Source organism: Ochotona curzoniae, unplaced genomic scaffold (assembly GCF_017591425.1).
Source record: "Ochotona curzoniae isolate NIBS_2020 unplaced genomic scaffold, NIBS_Ocur_1.0 contig_605, whole genome shotgun sequence".
Classification (NCBI taxonomy): domain Eukaryota; kingdom Metazoa; phylum Chordata; class Mammalia; order Lagomorpha; family Ochotonidae; genus Ochotona; species Ochotona curzoniae.
The window spans coordinates 91,634-112,982 of NW_024466491.1; the positions used below are offsets into that span (position 1 = coordinate 91,634).

Sequence of the window (21,349 nt, forward strand, 5' to 3'; positions counted from 1 at the left end):
CAGGCCACGGTCATTCCCCATTCTTCCATCAGTTTCAAAAGGCAACAGTACAGACATCCAAAGAACAGGGTCGTATCCCCGGCCCTCCTGGTGCTACGGAGTCGCATCCAGGTCACTCGGAGAGACCCATCCGGGAGCCAAAAATAGGCCACCTGATGAGGAGGACACGCAGCAGCCCACTAGACGGCCACTCGGGGGTTTGGGGGGGGACCACAGCAAGATCGCTTCCCATTCCACCCTCTCCAGCCCCGGGGTCCTCGTTTCCCTCCCAAACACGCTGGCTCGGCTCACTGGCAAGTCTGAGATGGAATCAGAGGCCTCGGGACCTGACAGACGCGTGTGCCTCCCGTTCATGCGTTGTTTGGCGGCGTGGGAAACAGAACAAACATCCAACACACACACACACATAAAACAGGAAACGGATTTGTTCAACTCGGTCAGGGACACCGCAATAACTCGGGTCAGAAGAATATGAGTCATGGCCAGGGAAAAGGGGGGACAGGGAGGGAACACCCCCTTCCTCCTGGACACAGTGCCAGGGGCCGCACCTGGAGGCCGTGGGAAAACTCCACGGCATCCAAGGCACGGGTTCTAAGCAAGGCGGGCTGACAGGTGGTGGTGGCACGCGGTGTTCTTCACAGAAAAAGAGAACACCGCCGACTCTTGCCTCAAAGCCCAGGTCAAAAGCACGAGGTTAAAAAAAAAGATATATAATAGAAAGCCAAGATTGTGAGCTAAAGGGGCACAGGTTCGAGTCCCAGCTGCTCCATTTGCCATCCGGCTCTCTACTTATCTCAGGCTCGGCACAATAGCTCAATTGGCTAATCCTCCCCTCACAAGTGCCAGGATCCCATAAGGGCACTGGTTCTAATCCCGGCTGCTCCACTTCCCATCCAGCTCCCTGCTGGTGGCCTGAGAAAGCAGTCAGGGATGGACCAACGCCTTGGGGACCCTGCACCTGCATGGGAGACCCAGAAGAAGCTCCTGGCTCCTGGCTTCGGAATTAGCTCAGCACCAGCCGTTGCACTCACTTGGGGAGTGAATCAGACGGAAGATCTTCCTCTCTGTCTCTCCTCCTCTCTGTGTATCTCCCTTTCCAATAAAAATAAATAAATCCTTAAACTATTAATAATAACCATTTTATATAATTATTAATAATTAATAATATTATTAATAATAAAACTATAATTATTAGAAATTATTAAACAGCTACAAAATATTGGTGATAATTAGTAATAACTATTAGTATGATTAATGATAATTAATAATGATGATGATTTTATTATTAATAATAAAATGACCTCCGAGAGTTCCAAACACGTCACTTGCCACAGTTCTTGTTGCCAGCCTTGTCGCCCCCTGCACCAGCCTGGTTCAACCCTGACCAAACCCCTTCCCACATGCCCGCCCGCCCGCCCGCCCCGCACCCCCAGGCCCAGGTAAGGACACTCACTTGCTGGCGTTCATGGTGTACCCCGAGGGGCACTCGGGGAGGCACCTGTTGTTGTGGATGACGTACTGGTGGCAGCCTTGCCTCCGCGAGTTCCTGCACCTGTTGTGCAGCTCCTGGCAGAAGCTGAAGGTCACACAACGCCAGTCCTGGAAGCTGTAATAGGGCGGCGGGCAGGTGTCCACGCAGCGGCCTTCCAGGTAGAAGTTACGACACACGGTACACTTGGTGGGGTCGTCGGGCTCGGAGCAGTTGCCCAGGCATTCGCTGTGACAGCAGAGGCCCTCGGCGGTACAGCCGTGCGACTTGCAGGCGGTGGGGCACACTGCAGCAGGGGATGCGGGGTTGGGGGGGGAGACACAGAAAAGTACAATTGTTCAGTCAGTTCAATCCAGCGCCCCCGGGGGGGAACGGGGTGGTGGGAGGAGAGCGAGGGGTGGGGGGACCACTGGGACCAAGCCGGGCTCGACAGAACCCGCGTTCGCCACACCTGCACTGCGCTTGCACTTCTGTTAAGATCCAACCCTCCCAACCAAGTGGAGGGAAGCTAGTAAGAGAGGCAGAAGCAAGACTCGAAGCCGGGTACTGTGGTACGGGCTGTTAAGTGGAGGGCAATTCCCAAGGGGGAGAATACACACCCCACACACACACACACACACACACACACACACACACATCATGGCAGGTGTCAGACCCCAACAGGAAGCATCAGTAAAAATACAGAGTAGGGCCCGGTGCGGTGGCCTAGCACCTAAACATCCTCCCCTTGAAAGCACTGGGATCCCATATGAGCACCGGTTCTAATCCTGGCGGCCCCGCTTCCCATCCAGCTCCCTGCCTGTGCCCTGGGAAAGCAGTCAAAGCCTTGGAACCCTGCACCCACACGGGAGACCCAGAAGAAGCTCCTGGCTTCAGATCAGCTCAGCTCTGGCCATTACAGGCACTTGGGGAGTGAATCATCGGACGGACATACAGCCTTCCTGGAGTGAAGACTCGGCCCCACTGGCGGATATACCCACAGCCCGTTCTGCAGGGCCCGGGTTCGAGTCCTGCTTCTGCTTCTCTTGCTAGCATCCCTGGAAGGAGTACAGGAGGGGGAGTGGGCGTTGCAACAGGTGTTTAAGGACCTTGGGTCTCTTTCCCAACTCTCACCTCCACCTTGGAGACCTGCCTGACTCGAGTTCTTTTCCGTGTTTTTAGCCGTACCCTTGGCCCGGCCTCCATCAGTGAAGCCAGCCACGGCAGGTGAATATGCCCCCCTCCTCGGCTGCTCAGAGCTACCCCCGGGCCCCTCTTCCCTCCGTTTCCAAGGTAACCCTTGGCCGATACCCAAGTCCACTTCTACTAGTACATGTAGCTTCCCACAAGACCGGAAGACCGAGAACGCCTCCCACGACCATGCACTATCCAGCTGCTGGACAGGCCACTGTCCTCCCGGGCTGTTAGACAAGGCGAGACACCTGTTCGTGTCCGCCACACGCACGCACGCACACACACACACACACACACACACACACACACACACCCTAGCCCAAATCTGAAACATTCGCTGCCTCCAGTGAGTCCGAATCGCAGGCGTTAAGACAGGCACAGGTGCAGGGCCCATTGCGTGCCGCCATCATCAGCGTCATCACTTCTCATCTCTCCAGCTAGAGGCTCAATTGCAGGAAGCAATATTGCAAGACGGACCCCCCGCTGTCTGCCAAAACCGGCCTGAGAACAGGAAAGGGCCCATTTCCTGGGCTGGAAGATCAACTCCTACTGTCAGAAGCAAGACAGACATCGCTCCCAAAGGAGCCTGAACCTTCCGGCCCAGCCACCGCTTAGGGAAGCCATCAGATGCCTGTGACCGTGGCCAGGAGGCAGGCGGGGACGCGGCCTGGCTACACGAAGCCTGCTAAAAGCAGAAGTGGGGTGACCCAGGTCACCAGGGCTGGGGGAGAAGACAATGGCACTTTTCTGCATCTGCTTCGTAAAATTTCTCTTTATTCTCATTTTCCGCTTCAAAGGCACAACAGGAAGGGTCAAAAAAATTTTTTTTCTAAATATTTAGTTTTATTTGAAAGTTATAGAAGGAGGGGAGAAGAACATCCATCAGCTAATTCACACACCCTCCCCTTCCACCCCAAATGGCCATGACAGCTGCTGGGACAGTGCCTGGTCGCAGACAAAAGCCAGGAGCAACCCCTCTGGCTCTCCCACACGGGTGCAGGGGCCCAGGCACCTGAGCCACGCTCCACTACTTTCCCAGGCTACAAGCAGGGAGCTGGATGGGAAGTGGAGCTGCTGGGATTAGAACCAGTGCCCATATGGGATACTGGCGAGTTCAAGGCAAGGACTTTAGCCGCTAGGCCACGCCGCCAGGCCCCCACATGGACTTTCTTTTCTTTTCTTTTCTTTTTTTTAGTTTCTAAAAGCAGCAAATTTTATCATGCCAGCAGCAACTACCTAAAAGGAATTGGGGTGGGGGGGCAGGCAGCTTCCACAGCCACCTGCAGCAGCCCAAGTTCAAATCCCGACTGCTCCACTTTATCCAGTTCCCTGCTGTTGCGCCTGGAAAAGCAGCAGGGGCAAAGATAGAAGGAAAAAAAAAAAATCCCAGAATTCAACAAGAATGCCAAGGAAAAGTTGAGGGGAATATTTCCTGGGGAATCTGTGTGTTCTGAGAAGTCAGTCAGCAGCTTCTAGCTACTTCTTCAACACCCCTTGGCACAACTGCTGGGGGTCGGGGGCAGGTGCACGCCCTGATTGGTTAAGACACCTCTGTCCCATTTGCGGGTTCGATTCCCGCCCCCGGCTGCAGCTCCCTCCCACGGGGGAGAGACGCAGACCGAACTCCTGGCTCCTGCCTGGTCCCTGTGGTCCCTTGGGGGAGATGGGGAGTGACCAGCAGCTGGAAGATCCCAGCGATCGGTGCCTTTCACATATACCGAAAACGAAGAAAAAAGCCTTTTAAAACTGCAACCTCGCATTTTTAGAAAACGAAGGGTTTAAAAAAAAAAAAGACATAAAAGGCGAGTCTGGAGTTAAAAAAAAAATGAAACCTCCTAAGATGTTACTATTCCCTCGCCTCTCAAAAAAAAAAAAAAAAAAGACCGCTTTCCAGAAATTTCCAAGTGGAAGATGGCGCCCCGGGCCCCGGGCCCCGGCGCCCGCCCACCCCCGACTGTGAGACTTTGCTAAACTCCTACAAGCCGTTCCCCCTTGGCCGGCGGCCTCAGCCGGGGTCCCCCGAACCCCATCTTCTTCCTCCTCGTCCTCCTCCCAGCCCCGGCTCAGCCCACGGCCACATTCCGCCCTCTTGGAATCCTGTCAGCGGAGCGCCTCTCGGGGCCTCGTGCTGCGGCGCTCGTCGGAGACTTACGGCCCCCCTCCCTACCACCCGCCCAGCTACAGCTCGCCTCGGGATTGGTCGGTTCCCAGCGCGAGTGGAGGGGGGTCCTCGGGGAGTGTAAGTCAGTGTCCAACAAGGGCGGACCCGCTCGGTGCTGCGCAAGTCTTCGGAGACCTACGGCGCACGCTCAGGCCTGGAGGGGTGGAGGGGTGGGCGGGGCCGCCAGAGCAGCTCCGGGATTGGTGGGTTCCTTGTTTGTCTCTCGCTCTCTCTCTCGCGCGCGCGCGCGCGCCACACCTCCCGAGGCCACGCCCACCCCGCCCGCTCAGCCGTCGACGTCCCTGCGCGTCTTCCGCCCCGAGGAATCCAGGCCGGGCCCTGACGGCGGCCGCAGCGCCGCCCTCGCGCTCAGCCAATGGGCGGGCGAGCTGCCGGCGCTGGCCCCGCCTCCCGGGGGCGCGCGCAGGGGGTGTGGGGGGGGCGGGGGAGGCCGCCGCGGGCCACGTTCGCGCATGGCGGCGTGGGGCGCGTGAGGGGGCGCCCGGGGAAGGGCGCGCGTGGCAGGAAGGCCGGGGGGGGGAAACGGCCGACACGCGTGGAAACAGTGAGGGACAAGGAGGAGACGAGCACGCCGGGCCGCCCTCCGGGGCAACAACGACCGCGTGGCCGAGGCCCCGCGCTGGGGGAGCGGCGCTGGCCAGGGTCCACACGGCAGAGCTCCTAATCAGAGGGTCAGGGGCGTGTGTGGGGGTCCACACAGCAGAGTTCCCAATCAGAGGGTCAGGGGCGTGTGTGGGGGTCCACACGGCAGAGCTCACAATCAGGGGCGTGTGTGGGGGTCCACACGGCAGAGCTCCTAATCAGAGGGTCAGGGGCGTGTGTGGGGGTCCACACGGCAGAGCTCCTAATCAGAGGGTCAGGGGTGTGTGTGGGGGTCCACACGGCAGAGCTCCTATGCAGGGGCGTGTGTGGGGGTCCACACGGCAGAGTTCCCAATCAGGGGATCAGGGGCGTGTGTGGGGGTCCACACGGCAGAGTTCCCAATCAGGGGGTCAGGGGCGTGTGTGGGGGTCCACACGGCAGAGCTCCCATGCAGGGGGTCAGGGGCGTGTGTGGGGGTCCACACGGCAGAGCTCCCATGCAGGGGCGTGTGGGGGTCCACACGGCAGAGTTCCCATTTTCAGTGTGTGTAGGGGTCCACACAGCAGAGTTGCCATTCAGGGGTGTGGGAGGTGCCTGCGGACCCCCGAGTTGGGGGATAGAACACCCAGGGACACACACCCCCACCACCAAGGGTGTGGCGGTACCAGGTGGACTTTAAAGGTGATAAACTGAGGCAGGGGCTTGCTCCCCCACTCTTGTATTTCCTTACACAGCACAGGGCGTGTACGTGCACCCACCTGCGTCACAGCAGGGGAAACTGAGGCACAGACGGAGCCAGAATCGGGATCCAAGACTGCAGTCCCCCCCCCACCCCGTCCCCGGCCTACCTCTGCATACACACCCCAAGCCCACCCACCTGGGCTTGGGATCCACCTTGTGCGGCTGGGGTGGGAGGTGGGGACCCTGCTCCTTGCTCTGAACCAGCCACAAGGAAGGTCTAGCCGGCCTGCCCCCAGAGCCAACACCCTAGGACATATCATTGAACAAGTCGGGGGGTGGGTCACATGTGGGGTTCAGGGGGGTGCCCCCTAGAGAGGAGCTTGAATGAGTCAGGGCGCTGCCCAGAGCTGGGACAGGATAAAGAGGGAAGTGCAGACGCCAACGCCAAGAAGAACACAGCTGGAACAGCTGCCAGCAGAGGAAGCGTCGGGTCCACCTCTGCGGGTCACTCTCCCGGCGCCCCAGGGTGGAAGCCAAGAGCAGAGGAGGAAGAGTTCAGGGCCCTCCCCACCCTCCACCTTGGGCAGTTGTCCCGGGGCAACCACAGAGGGATGGGCCAGGATGGACACTTGTGAACAGTCACTCCCAACAGTCTGGGGGGGGGGCTTCCAAGAGGGTCACACAGAGCAAAGCCCAGGACGTGGCAGCCGGCACCCAAGGGTGCAGGGGACCAGCGTCACGCCTTCTCAAATCATTTCCTCCTTGTGTCCCACGCTGCACCCCGAGAGCCACTTCCACTGTGTTTTTTTCCGTTTCTTGGGTTTCTGCGCAAATGGTGGCTTTTTCAGACCTCTGGGGTACCCACAGAAACTGGCCTGCTTATTGTTTTGGCAGTACCCGCCCCCTATTTATTTCAGAGGCAATTCAGGAACGTGTGATAAAGAAGGTATTTTAGCGGGACACAGGCCTGGTTTTTCTGGGAGGGGAGCGATGATGGGGGAGAGGGGTGGTGAATCCAGGGCCTCAATTTTCTTGCAAAGAAATAAAGTAAATGAAATTAGCATTCAAATCCGCCACTGGAGTTCATTTGATAATATTTCCAACAGCTGCAAACAGGGTTCTCTCGACAATTGATTATGGGCTTCAGGCCACATCTGCTTTCATCCTTAATTTTATGGCCAAGTAATTGTCCTTCCTCTTTTTTTTTTTTTCATAGTTGCATTGTTTTGCTTGACTCTTGGATGCTGTAGAATTCTGACTAAGGGCTGTCTTTATAGTGCAGCAAAGTTAAAGCCACAGCCGGCGTTGCCGGCACCTGCTATGGGTGAGGGATCAAGTCCTGGGCCGCTCCACTTCTAATCCAGAAGTGATTATGTTAATATGCATTGGGAAATCAGAGGGGTTGGCCCAAGTCCATAGAAAAAATCTTTAAGTAATTCTGGAACTATCACAGGTCTGGCTGTTCCAGGCCTTTCAGGAATGAACCAGTAAATGGGAGACCTCTCGGTCCCTTCTCGCTGTCTCTCTTTCAAATGCAATGAAATCAATGGAAAGAAAAGTTTTTAAGAGTCTATACTTGGGACCAGCTCAATGATTCAACTGGTTAATCTGTTACCTGCAAACACCAGCATCCCCATATGGGGGCCAACTTGTGTCCCGGCAGCCCCGCTTCCCATCCAGAACCCTACTTGTGGCCTGGGAAAGCAGTGGAGGATGGCCCAAAGCCTTGGGACCCTGCACCTACGTGGGAGACCCAGAAGAGACTCCTGGCTCCTGGCTCCGGATCGGCTCAGCTCCAGCCATTGTGGTCATTTGGGGAGTGAACCATCAGATGGGAGATGTTTCTATAAATCTGCCTTTTCAATAAAAAATAAAGAAATCTTTTAAAAGAAAAAGAAAAGAAAGTCTCCCCTCCCAGGGGTTTACTCTTCTGTAGCAACATCCACAGAGTTCCCAGGGTTTTAATTTGGGGCTTATTTACTTCATTACCAAGTAGTGGGAGGTTGTTTTGCTTGTCAGTTTAGTTAACCTTTGAAAAATGAATTTCCAGGCTATACTTTGTAACAGCCAGAGAGTCAAGGAGAAGGAGGGTGGAGTGGGGAGAAAGGCATGTTTGGGGCAATCTCTCAGCTCTGTTTTGGGTGGTGTTTTTTTTTTTTTTTTTCTCCCTCTGTTTAGATTTAACAGATGGTTACTTTTTCTAAATATTCCAGAGCATTTTGCAAAGTGTGTTGTTTGCGGAGCATTCAACTCAGCCCCTATCTTTGACCACGATCTCAGGAGCAAATTAGTTTGAACTCCCCAACCCTATCAGGTCATCAGGGACCCAGGCTGGGTCTAGAGCCTCCGGGCTGGGGTTTCTCCACCTCCTCTCCTGGCAGGTTCAGCTGCCTGGCACAGCAAGGGGGCTTCTCTAGGCGACACCCCTTTAACACTGTCCCTGTACCTGTCAGCTTGGGGGAGTCTTTGCTCTGCATTAGTCCTATCTTTTCAGCAGAAGGAGGTAGGGCAGTTTTTCTAGGGGTGGCAGGCAGGAAGGAAAAGGCACAGCCTGGAGCCCAGCGCTGCAGTCTAGTGGTTAAGGTCCTCACCTTGCACGCGCCGGGATCCTTATGGGCGCCGGTTCTAATCCCGGCAGCCCTACTCCACTTCCCATCCAGCTCCCTGCCTGTGGCCTGGGAAAGCAGTGGAGGACAACCCAAAGCCTTGGGGACCCTGCACCCGCGTGGGAGACCCGCCAGAAGCTCCTGGCTCCTAGCTTCAGATCGGCTCAGCTTCAGCCACTGCGGCCATTTGCAGTGGATGGAAGATCTTCTTCTCTGTCTCTCTTCCTCTCTGTAGATCTGACTTGCCAATTAAAAATAAATAATATTTATAAAAAGTGAGAGTACAGCCTAGATGAGAGAGAAGCAGAAAAGGATGGGGAGCGACACAGCGTGCGGTCGGCCACGATGAAAGGGCTGTGTCCTGTAGGGGCTTGCCATTGTCGCCCTCAGGGACAAGACTGACCACGAGAGGTGCTGGTCACCAAACGATGGCTGCTCGTAACACACACACACGTGCACACGCACACGGCAGCATCGGATGTGCACCTAGAAGCAGACTGGCAGAAGCTCAATTCCCGGGGAACCGTTTCGGCTAGCAGAGCTTAAGACTCAAAGACAGGGAAGAGAGATAATTCTCTCCACTCCACATATACACAAAGAGAGATAGTCCACCTGCTGATTTAATCCCCTAGTGATGGCAACAGCTGGGGCTGAAGCCAGGACCTCAGGACTCCATCCGGGTCTCCCCCGTGGGTGTCAGGGGACCCAAGCACTTGAGGCCCCACCTGTTGCCTCCCCCGAGGGGGTGTGCACATGAGCAGGGAGCCCAGAGCCAGGACTCAAAAACGCAGGCACTGCGGATATGGGACACATCCCTCGCTGCATCCGGGTCGCGGTACCAAACGCCCATCCCAGATGTCATCTCTGAACTCCATCTTCCCACAGACCGTTGGAAGCCACTGCCCCACCCTCCACTGGGGAAGGTTGTGTGTGTCACTTCCACCTCCAGGAACTTGTGGTGTCCAGTCCCCAGCCTTGCGTCCATTCTCGGACGTGCGCAGCTGTTCACATCCTGTTAGAGCAGCGAGCGAGTGCTCCGTGCCCTCGCCGTGTTTCTTTCTTTTTTTATATATATTTTATTTGTTTGTTTTCAACCGGAGAGAAAATCTCTACTCCGTCCCCCCTTGCAGTTCTCTGTGTACCTGAGCAAACAGCCCACATACCTGGGACTTCCTGCTTACGTGGCCCAAACCTCCGGTGCACTGGCAGGGGGGAGAAAAATGCAAACAGGAAAAAAAATGCTTAAGGATGTTTTCCCCCCATCTGCTTGGATACAGGAGCTCAGTATTTTAAGCCGCAGAGTCACCTGCTGGGGAGAGAGTGAGCTGCGGGAGCAAAAAAGCAGCCTTCTTCTCACGCATACACGACAAGGGACTTGCCTCCCCTTGGTTCCTCTGCGCGCACATCCCGCCCCAGAGGCACGAGGAGGCGCCCCAGAAACTCAGCTCTCTGTTTGAGGAAGGCGACCACACTCGGACAAAGTCTGACTTCCAAAATAAATAAAAAGTCTGGAAGGCAACAAAGTACACCCTGTAGCTAATCCTCCTCCCATGTTCTCAGGTCCCTGAGTTGCTGGTCCCCCGGCTCTGAATACAAACTGATAGAAAAAGGTACCTGGAGAACACACCCCCCCCCCCATCCTTTCCGATCCTTTCGCTACAAATGGTGGTAACGATACAGTATCCAATCTTTCCTTAGAAAGTGGCTGTGTGAAAATCCCCAAGTGTTTTGCTGTCTTTCGTTAGAGAGAGAGAGGAGAGAGAAGGAAAGAGAGAGAGAAGAGAGAGAAGGAAAGAGAGAGAGAAGAGAGGAGAGAGAGAAGAGAAAAGAGAGGAGAGAGAGAGAAGAGAGAGAGAGAGAAGAGAGAGAGGAAAGGGAGGAGAGAGAGAAAAGAGAGAGAGGAGAGAGAGAAGAGGGAGAGAGGAGAGAGAGAGAGAAGACAGAGAGAAGACAGAGGGAGAGAGGAGAGAGAGAGGAGGGAGAAAGAAAAGAGAGAGAGAGACTGCCTCCCAGGGTGTCCATTAGCAGGGAGCTGGGAGTTGAAATGCAGACACCCAAGTGAGCCAATGCCAGCATGTTTCCCCGCTTGACAGCCAGCAGCCCAGGGCCAAGGAAAGCAACAGGACCCTGAGAACCACGTTCATTTCCAGCCGGGGACAGCAGCTCTCTGTCCTGGCCCCAAGCAGAGCCTGCCTGCAAGGCAGGTAGCAGAGAGCATCATAGAGGTGGCACCTGCCTCGAGCCACCCGTCTTAGCTTCCGCCCCGCTCCTGCTCGTGCAAACTTTTGCGTTTGCCCACCCCCATCATGTCTGTGCGCTACCGGTGACCTGAACCAGTTGGTAAGCTATCCGGAAATCCAGGTTGTCCTTTTGGTTCAGCAAACACAAATGGATACAGAGCCCCAGGGCAGACGCAAGAAGCATGAAGAACAACCCAGGCTTGTGTGCCCTTGGCATCCTTGAGGGATGCCTCCCCAGCCACCCCTCCCACCCCTCCAAAAAAACCCATGCTTAAACCCAGGAACCCCACCCAAGCCTGGGTTTCCCTGCTCTCCCCAGTTCCCCAATCCCATCACTTGCCACCCTCGCCACCCCTCACCCCTGCTCTTGCTGTCTTGTCTAGCAGCGATCAGCTTGAGAAGGGCTCAGCAGGAAATAAGCAACCAGTTTGGGCTCACTTTTTTTTTTAAGTTTTTCAAACCTCAATATCTAATGGCAAAGCACCTCCACAGCACCCAGCGACACCTCAGTGCCCTTCGATACCGCCTGGAAGTTTCTAGAAGGGCCCGCCCACAGTAGCAGAATAGTTAAAGAGCCCAAGTGAAAAACAAACAAAAAAAATGCAAATGTCCAATTTTCCCCTCCAAGATCACGGTGTAATGGCCTCCCCGGGGAAACTATAATTGGAGGGCGGCTCGGGGGTACGCTGATCCCCCCCAAACTTGTGCTTTAGAAAATGCTGGGAAAATCCCAGCACCGAGTAAGAGCAGGGAGACCCTGGCAGAGGAAGCGGCCGAGTCCACTCACACTCACAAATTCGGAGTGTGGAACAACCGGGCTGAGAGACAGGTTTTTGTTTCAGTGCAAACAAAACAAGATGCGCCTATGTGGAGGATGAGCAAAAGGCCTATTTTAGAAAAAAAAAAAAATATGCATGGATTTCGGGGGTGTGACACCAACATAAGTTTGTCGTTGTAAAGTGTATTTGTTTACTTTGAAAGGCAAGACGGGCAGATGTTGTAGCATCACAGGTTAAGCCGCAGCCTGTGACACCAACAGCCCAGCTGTTCTAGGTTCCATCCATCAACGCCTTGCCAACAAGCCTGGGAAAACCAGCAGAAGATGGGATCCAAGTGTGTTGGAAACGTGGATGGAGCCCCTGGCTCCTGGCTTCAGAGCAGCCTAGTTATTGGGGGCATGAACCAGCAGACAAAAAAAAAAAATCTCTCCCTCAAACAAGTCTTTAAAAGAGAGAAACAGACAGAACCATCTGTTGCCTCACTCCCCAGTTGCCCACCACAGCAGCCAGGGCTGGGTCAGGTGGAAGCCAGGAGCCGGAAGCTCCATCCGGGTCTCCCATATGGGTGGCACGGGCCCAGGGATTATCGCCCACAGGATGCACGCAAGCTGGAAAGTGGGGTCTGGAGGGGGAGCCAAGACTGGATCTCAGGGGCTCCGATTTGGTACGTGGGCACCCCCAAGGCTCTCCATTCCACTTTTTCTAGAAGCTTCTAGCACCCTCCCCCATCCGGGTCTGCCCCGTCAGGTCTCCCACTGCCGCCCCCTCCACTGGCTGCGGAAGGGACAGCTGTCAGGATGTGGCCTTGACCATGGAAAGAAACACACACACAAAAAATCCCCCTCCCAACTCCCTTCCTGCCCTCGCTTCCCCCCCATAACACCCTCCCTCCCACCCCACCCCCAGTGTGACCCTCACACGGCTGCTGCTTGCAACCCAGCAGGGGCCCACACGGAGGCCCAGATGCGTTCCGAAGCCACGTGACGTGTAAACCTCAGGTGACCACGGACCAACCTCAGGCTCGGCCTCGTGGTGATGTGCCCCGCTTGGAAAGCCACAGATTGCAGGGGCATCCACTGCCCCGGGGGGGGGGGGGTTCCTTGGGAGCAGGTGGGAGAGGCCAGGATGGCCTGGACCCCGTGAGGGCAGAGCTGAACGAGAGGTCCGGAGGAAGAGAGAAAATGGTGAGGCCGGCGGGAGGGGGCAGTGAGGCTACACATGCCCAGCTACATGCCCAGGCCAAGTTGGGGAGAACGGGATGTTGGATGCACGCAGCTGGCCTCCAGGAACCGGTGGGAGGCCAGCACATCTTTACATGGGCTACAGAGGAGGGCCCCTCTTGCACCCCACTTCTGCAATCAGGAGTAAGTTGGTTTTTCAAAGCCTGCACGTACCAGGAAGACATCCCAGCAAAACTAGACATTCAGACTTGGCCAGCGTTGAGTGGCCCAGGCACGGGACTCTTCCGCTGCAGCCTTTGAAAGTTAGGAAATTCTGCCTGGGGAACGCAGACCATGGCAAAACAGCCAGCTCCAGGCCACGCACCGTGGCGGTGCTTGGTGGATATCATGGCATCATGACCCACTCGACCATCCACCAGACCAGGACGATGACAGAAAGGAGCTGGCACGATGGCTCAATTGGCTACTCTGCCACCTCTAAGCAGTGGCATCCCATGTGGACGCAGGTTCGAGTCCCGGTGGCCCCACTTTCCATCCAGCTCCCTGCTTGTGGCCTGGGAAAGCAGTGGAGGACGGCCCGAAGCCTTGGGATCCTGCACCTGCGTGGGAGACCTGGAAGAAGAAGCTCCTGGCTCCTGGCTTCAGATTGGCTCAGCTCTGGCTCCTGACCCTGACCTTCATGCTATGGTTGGGAACTTGGCAAGGCAAAGGGACAAGGGATAGGCTCACGTACAGGGTTTCCGGGGTTCCTGCCACCCAGCAGGGACACCCACAAGGACATCCTGACTCCCACCTTGAGCCCTGGCAGGAGGGCAGGGAAGGGACCAGCCCTAGGTCCTACAAACACTGGGGAGTGACTCAAAAGATGGGAGATCTGTGTGTGTGTGTGTGTGTGTGTGTGTGTGCACGTGTGTGTGTGTGCACAAGGACGCACACCGACAAAGTCGCAGCCCCAGGATTCAAACCCGGGACCACAGGGATCCCACATCTAGGCTCCCCCTACACGGGCCCGTAGTAGCTCAGCTCAGGCACGCCCGGGGCCCCATCCAAGGTTATCAAATGCCTACAGCAGGGCCAGCGGCGAGCAAGGTCACGGCTCCTCGCATTTCATCCCTTGCATCACCCTCTATATATGGGGACCAGCATCACCCTTCTGAGGCCACGAGGATGTCCCCAACTCGCCACATCCAGGCCTGACAGCCATCCCCAGTGGCCACCCGCGCCCACCCATGCAACGCCTGGGCGTGAGCAGAAAGGCAGGAAGACACATCGGGAACAGAGAGAAGTTAGCCGTAGCCCCTACCGTCTCGCCGCTCCCCTGCAAACCCTCCCACCTCCACCCAGCCCATCAGGACATTCCACCAGGCAGCGGTGCCCTGCACAGCACCTCTCCCAGCTCCAGCCCTGCTTCGCCTCCCCCACCTCTCCCCGCCATTGACTTGAGATGGGCTCCTAGCACACCCAACACCATGCAAACAGGTGCAGCTTTACTGCTGAAAGTAGATGAGGATGCGTGCCACATCAAGCACCCAGGTTATCCGGGACCTGCACCTGCTGAAAGGTGCTTTTACAATGCAATCCCAGCCAAATGCTTATATACGGGACCCCTAACCCCTTGCCCCGAACAAACCAGAGAGTCCCTGAGCTCTCGCTGTGTGCTAGGAGCTAGGGAGAGCAGGCTCGGGGTGCTGGGGTGTAGGACTCTGCTACCAAGCCCGAGACCCACGCTGTGGGGGGCTTTCCAAGCCCTAAGTCTGGGTTTTCCCTCCCTAACCCTTTGTTTCCTGTTGCCACTGGAACACAAGACCACAAACAGGAAACCTACAGGTCCGAAAGCCGCGGTGGTGAGACAGGTTGAGCCATTGCCTGGGATGCCTACCTACCCAGCACACCGAAGTGTCGGTTCGAGTCTCGGCTTGCTCCATTTCCCATCCAGGTCCCTGCTAAGGCGCCTGGGAGAGCAGCAGAAGGGCCTGGGGTCCTGGCACCCATGTGGGGAACCCGGATGGAACTCCAAATTCTTGTCTTTGGTCTCGCCAGTCCTGGCTACCGCGGCCACTGGGGGAAGTAAACCAGCAGGTGCTTTGTCTCTTCTTTATCTGGCTGTAGATTATTTCAAATACATACTTTAAAAAAAAAAAAAAGAAAAGCAGAATACACAGAGAAGCAGAGAGAAAGATCTTCCATCCACTGCCTCACTTCCCAAGTGGCCACAATGGAGCTAAGCTGATCCGAAGCCAGGAGCCAGGAGCTTCTTCTTCTGGGTCTCCCACACGGGTGCAGGGTCCCAAGGCTTTGGGCCGTCCTCCACTGCTGCTTTCCCAGGCCACAAGCAGGGAGCTGGATGGGAAGTGGAGCCGCCGGGATTAGAACCTGCATCCCCATGGGATCTTTATGCATGCAACCAGAACACTGTGCCAAGCCCTCAAATAAATCTTTTTTTTTTTTTTTTAATCCTGGTGTCTGCAAAAGCTTGTTCCTGGTAGAGGCTCCAGCGTAGGGCACTGGAGGGTGGGGAGAATCATGCCCGCCTGGCACCAGCTTGGCTTTCCGCCCCCCCCCCCCCCGGGGCTGAAGGCTCTGGATTCCACCCTCCAGGGTTCTGCCTCTCTCATCTTCTCCGACCCCCCCGCCTCGGCAGAGGCTGCACTTGACAGCCTGACGCCCTGTGAGTGAGTGAGTGAGTGACATCAGCCGCAGGTGACAGAGATGAGGGCCTGACGTCCCTGGAGGGTAGTGTCCTGACGCACACACAGCTCATGCCCTCTCCACGGTCCGTCGCCTCCGGCCACAAAATGTTCCAGTGACATTCACAGGGAACTTGTCTCCAACGTCTTTAAAGAAAAGGTCTGAGCTGGGGGAGGCAGGGCAATGGGGTGGTTGGGCAATGAACGAAGCTGCCCACTCAAAGCACTGGCATCTCACACAGACACGGGTTCAAGTCCCAGCTGCTCCACTTCCCATCCAGCTCCCCGCCTGTGGCCTGGGAAAGCAGTGGAGGACGGCCCGAAGCCTTGGGACCCTGCACCCACGTGGGAGACCCAGAAGAAGCTCCTGGCTTCAGATCAGCTCAGCTCAGCTCCAGCCACTGTGGCCATGTGGCAAGTAAACCAACAGGTGGAAGATCTTTCTTTCTCTTCGCAAACCTGCCTCTTCAATAAAAATAAGTAAATCTTTTTTTAAAAAGGCAGACCTAGTTTTGCTTGTGTTTTTGGTGTTTTGTTTTTGACTGCATGTCCGTCAGTTTCTGAAGCACCCCCATTTTTAACCTCTGACAGCGAGTCCACCTGTGCCCAGGGGGTTACACAGCTATGCTCTGGACGGGGAGGGGGGAGGGTCTTTCCCGTGCTCGCCACCCCCAGGCCTGTCGTGAAATATTTTGGGGTGCAAGCTGGCCCCAGACAGCCCTGTCGAATGAGCATCTGCAGCCAGTCCCTGTTCTGCAGCCGATCCGGCCTCTATGTGCCCAAACAAGGCGAAATCAGTGACAACCATTGCACAAATCCCCCCTCAGAGCTGCCCCGTTTTGTGCCTAACAGGACGGGCTGGAGGCTAGGGGACGTGGGGGCAAACAAGGGCAAGGGGACGGGCATGGCGGCAGGGAGGCTGAGGACAGGCGAGTGTTGGCAGCACTTCGAGGGGGTGTGACCATTCACCAACACCTGGCCCAGATTGGCACCTCGGGCTACAACCCAAGCTCAGGTCCCTGGCCCTCTGTGACCTCAAGATCGCTGGCTCCAACTCCTGGCTCGGCTCTTGTTTCCTAGTAGCTCTGATGGAAGCCTGGCATTTACTTATTGTACCAGAGCCAGCAAGAGAAGAGACAGACCAACACACTTTGCATTTGTAGTTCGTTGACCCCCAAATCCTCCAAGCCCGGTCATGCACATGGATGGAAAGGAACCCTGATTCTTGGGCTGTCACCTGCTACCCCCCACCCTCCACACACACACACACACGCACACACACTGGACGTGCATCCACAGGAAGCCAAAATGGGAGGTAGCACCGAGACTCAAACCAAGCGCCCCGATATGAGATGGGACCACCCACGCGTGTCATTTTTTTTAAAGATTTAGTTACTTTTATGCAAAAGGCAGATTGATAACAAGGAGAGAGAGAGAGAGGAAGATCCTCCATCCGTTGCTTCACTCCCCAAGTGGCCGCAGGGGCCAGAGCTGAGCCCGTCTGAAGCCAGGAGCCAGGAGATTCTTCCGGGTATCCCACGCAGGTGCAGGGTCTCAAGGCTTTGGGCCGTCCTCTGCTGCTTTCCCAGGTCACAAGCAGGGAGCTGGATGGGAAGTGGAGCAGCTGGGATGCGAACCGGCGCCCTAATGGGATCCTGGTGTTTGCTGGTGGCGAAATAACCAACTGAGCCACACACGCACCCTGCCAATTGTCAAATGCCCATTCCTAGCTCTCGTAACGGATGGCGACCCCTCTTGCATCCTTGAGACATGAGGAAGCCGGCTTGTCCCATGGACCGTCGGGGAGGAGAGCAATTCCCACACAGAAGGAGGCTGGTGTGTGGCCGTGGGGACACCTCAGGGGTCCCCACAGATGCTGCACTTCCTCTGTCACGGGAGCAAGAAGCCCGGTATAAAGCTATAAGGAAGGGCCCGGTGCGGTGGCCTAGTGGCTAAAGTCCTCGCCTTGAACGCGCTGGGATCCCATATGGGCGCCGGTTCTAATCCCAGCTGTTCGACTTCCCATCCATGTGGAAGACCCGGAAGACCCGGAAGACCCAGAAGAAGCTCCTGGCTCCTGGCTCCTGGCTTCGGATCAGCTTAGCTCCGGCTGCTGCAGCCACTTGGGGAGGGAATCGGCAGATAGAAGATCTCCCTCTCCGCCCCTCCTTCTCTCTGTACATCTGACTTTGTAATAAAAGTAAAAGAAATCTTTTCAAGAAAAGAAGGGCCCAATAGCTTGGACGATAAAGCCTTCTTCGCCCATGAGCCAGCTCACTTCCCAGCAGGGCCATTTTCGACTCAGCTGCCGGTCACGCTGCGGGGACCCAACCAGACGGACCGCAAGCCACGCTCGCTCGAGGAAAGCAGCCACTGCCCCCTGCAGAGGACCAGGGTGTGGGCGTGGGGCGAGGCGGGCAGCAAGCAGCGAGTGCTCTGGCTGGGAGCGGGGACGTTCTGCTGACCCAGAGTAAATGGGCTCTCTCTGGGGCAGTGATGGTGGCAGGAGGCAATCTGGCCAAGCATCCCAAGACAGCAGCAGGTGTTCAAGGCTGACACACAGGGAGAGGGGCCAGGTCCTCCATATTAGCCACACAGCAGTGGTTCCTCCATGAATACTTCAGTCCTCCCACCCTCAACCCCTGCAACCTCCCCAGCCAGGGCCCTCTACATGTTTTACACTAAGGCACAGAGAGGTTAAGGGACTCGCCCGTGGTCACACAGCTCCCAATAAGACAATGCCTCAGAGGGAAAACAGCCGCTGGTTCGCTTCACGGACTAACTTAGGAACTGTCCACCCTAAACCAAAGAAACTTGAGCTGGACCTGGCAGGCAAGAGAGGGGCAGAGGGTTGGCGCTGTGTGTGGCACAGCACATAACGTCCCCACAGAACTGCTGGTTCGAGTCCTGGCGGCTCCACCTCCGATCCATGTGCCTGGGAAAGCAGCAGAGGATGGCCCAAGTGTTCGAGTCCCTGACAGCCACGGGGAAGACCTGGATAGAGCTTCTGGCTCCTGGCTTCGGTCCGGCCCAGCCCTTGGCTGTGGCGGGCATTTTGGGGAGTGGATGTTAGCCGTACTCTATGTAACACCGCCTTTCAAATACAGAAAACAACAAGCTTGAGTGGTTCCCGTGCCTGCCCAGTGCCCCATGGCACAGCTGGCGTCCTGCCAGGCCTCCTCGCTCATAGATGCTATCGTGCGCCCTAGAACGGCCCTACCTCCCCACTCCCGCCACTCCCCCCTGCTTCTTCCCCCGACTCCCCCCACCCCTGCCCCGGGGAAATACACAAACCCTCAGGCGCCCCCACTGAGTGATTCCAGACACCCCCGCCCCGAGGCCAGGGCCGTGCTTTCATAGACACCAAAGCCAAGGCACCAACTCGGCACCCACGTGGCCCATCACCACGCCAGCCGTGGGCTTCCGCATGCCTAGGAGAAGGAAAAAAGAAATAGAGCAGGTGACCCGCCCCCCTCCATCACCACGAAACACTTGCACATTGTATCATGGGGACTCCAAATGGAGGAAGGACGGCCGGGGATCTCACCCCAAATGCCATTCTGTCACACCATACAGCCCTGGCAGGGCGTGATGGCTAGCCGGGAAGGAGAAATCCCAAAAGCAGTATGTATGGGAACCCAAGCACAGTGCGTGGGTTCGAGTGGCGTGAGGGCGTCCTGGCGCCATGGCACGGTGCGTGGTTTCGAGTGGGGTGAGGGCGTCCTGGCGCCATGGCACGGTGCGTGGTTTCGAGTGGAGTGAGGGCGTCCTGGCGCCATGGCACGGTGCGTGGGTTCGAGTACACGGGTTCGAGTGGGGTGAGGGCGTCCTGGCGCCATGGCACAGTGCGCGGGTTCGAGTGGAGTGAGGGCGTCCTGGCGCCATGGCACAGTGCGTGGGTTCGAGTGGAGTGAGGGCGTCCTGGCGCCATGGCACGGTGCGTGGGTTCGAGTGGGGTGAGGGCGTCCTGGCGCCATGGCACGGTGCGTGGGTTCGAGTGGAGTGAGGGCGTCCTGGCGCCATGGCACGGTGCGTGGGTTCGAGTGGGGTGAGGGCGTCCTGGCGCCATGGCACAGTGCGTGGGTTCGAGTCCTGGCTGCGCTGGGAGATAACAGCTGAGTGCTGAAGTCCTTGGGCCCCCTGACACGCACACGAGGGGGGCGGGGACCCACATGGAACTCCCACCTCCTGACTTTCGGCCGGCAACCAGCCATGATCACACAGTAGGCTCTTAGGGAATGAGCCAAAAGATAGAAGCTTACTCAAGCGCTCTCTCTCTCTCTCTCTCTCTCTCTTCCTGCCCCCATGTGTATCTCCACCTCCTTATCGCTCTCTCCACGGTAAGCCAGCAGAAAGGACAAACTTTATTCCGAACTGTCCGCAGGAAGTTGCTAAGTCGTATTCACAGCCCCCACCGCCACAGCCACCTTCCACTGCAAACAGGTTCCCGGATTGCACAAGCCCCGCTGCGAGTCCTTCCAGCCAAGGGGACGGTGCCTGCCCGTGCCACCCTTGAGCAACACTGCACAGCACTGCTAGGGCACGGGTGACGCATGCCAGGGCACACTACTGACGTCCAGTTCGCCCCTCTGCTTTCTCGGGTTGGCCGCCAGCCCCGAGGGCGAGATGGCGTGTTCTTTTGTTTGTTTTTTTTTTTTTTTAAAGATTCATTTTATATTTGTTGGAAAATCAGATACACAGAGAGGAGGAGAGACAGAAAGGAAGATCTTCCGTCCAATCATTCACTCTCCAAGTGGCTATAACGGCTGGAGCTGTGCCAATCTGAAGCCAGGAGCCAGGAACTTCTTCTAGGTCTCCCACACAGGTGCAGGGTCCCAAAGCCTTGGGCCGTCCTCGGCTGCTTTCCCAGGCCACAAGCAGGGAGCTGGATGGGAAGTAGGGCCGCCAGGACACAAACCAGCACCCATATGGGATGCCGACACATGCAAGGCGAGGACTCTAACTGCTAGGCTACCGCGCTGGGCCCAACAAATCACATCTTACCCAGAAAACCAGCAGCACACGGATAGCCTACCACCTGGGGCCACCTGAGGCACCAGTTGATCCGTGACCATGACCATGACCACCGCCTCACCGATTTCCTCTAGGGCGGCTGGCTTCCAGTCAGCTGTGAAAACCCAAGAGCCCCTTGATTTACCCCAGTCAACAAAACCTGTCTGTTCACTGACTTAACATTCTCTCACCTAACAGCCACAGGCACAGCAAAACAGACGGGCAGAGAAAGGAAAGCCGCCCTCTGCCACAGTCGCGGCTGGGAACACCAACCAGGTCTCTCCTCCATGGGTGACAAAAGGGCCCAAGCATTCGAGCCGTCACCTGCTGGCTGGCTGCCTGCCGGGGTGCGGCACGCACGGGGAGCTGCAGCCGGGACTTGCCCCCCCAGGCGCTTCAACTCAGATTTTTCGATTTTTCTCAAGTTGCCTATTCATGCTGAGCCACAGGCCTGCCCCGGGTGAACATTTGCTATCGATTCCAGTAGGCTTACAGCAACACCACGAGTCTTCCCCTTTCACCAAGAGCGCTGGCACTGGCAACTTGTTACAAAACGAACCAAGTCTGCCTTCAGCCAGGGACCGTCGCTACGGAGAGACGCATGCGCGCACACACGGAGCTCCCCCTGCCCCCCACCAATGTGGGTTTCGTTTTCCGTTAGCTTTTCCTAAAAACCCAACATGGATGGATCACCACTGAGTAACACTTCTTCTTTTTCAAGATGTATTTGATTTTC

The 21,349-nt window shown here is 56.6% G+C and overlaps 1 protein-coding gene across 2 annotated transcripts in view; it reads right to left on the reverse strand.

Annotated features, from left to right (window-relative positions):
• INSR (insulin receptor) overlaps positions 1 to 21,349 on the reverse strand; it is a 69,718-nt gene that overhangs the window by 27,015 nt on the left and 21,354 nt on the right. For both annotated transcript variants that reach the window (XM_040990355.1, XM_040990354.1), the window contains exon 3: positions 1,454 to 1,775. In XM_040990355.1, the coding sequence (XP_040846289.1) occupies positions 1,454 to 1,775 (322 nt within the window). The remainder of the gene's footprint in view (positions 1 to 1,453; positions 1,776 to 21,349) is intronic.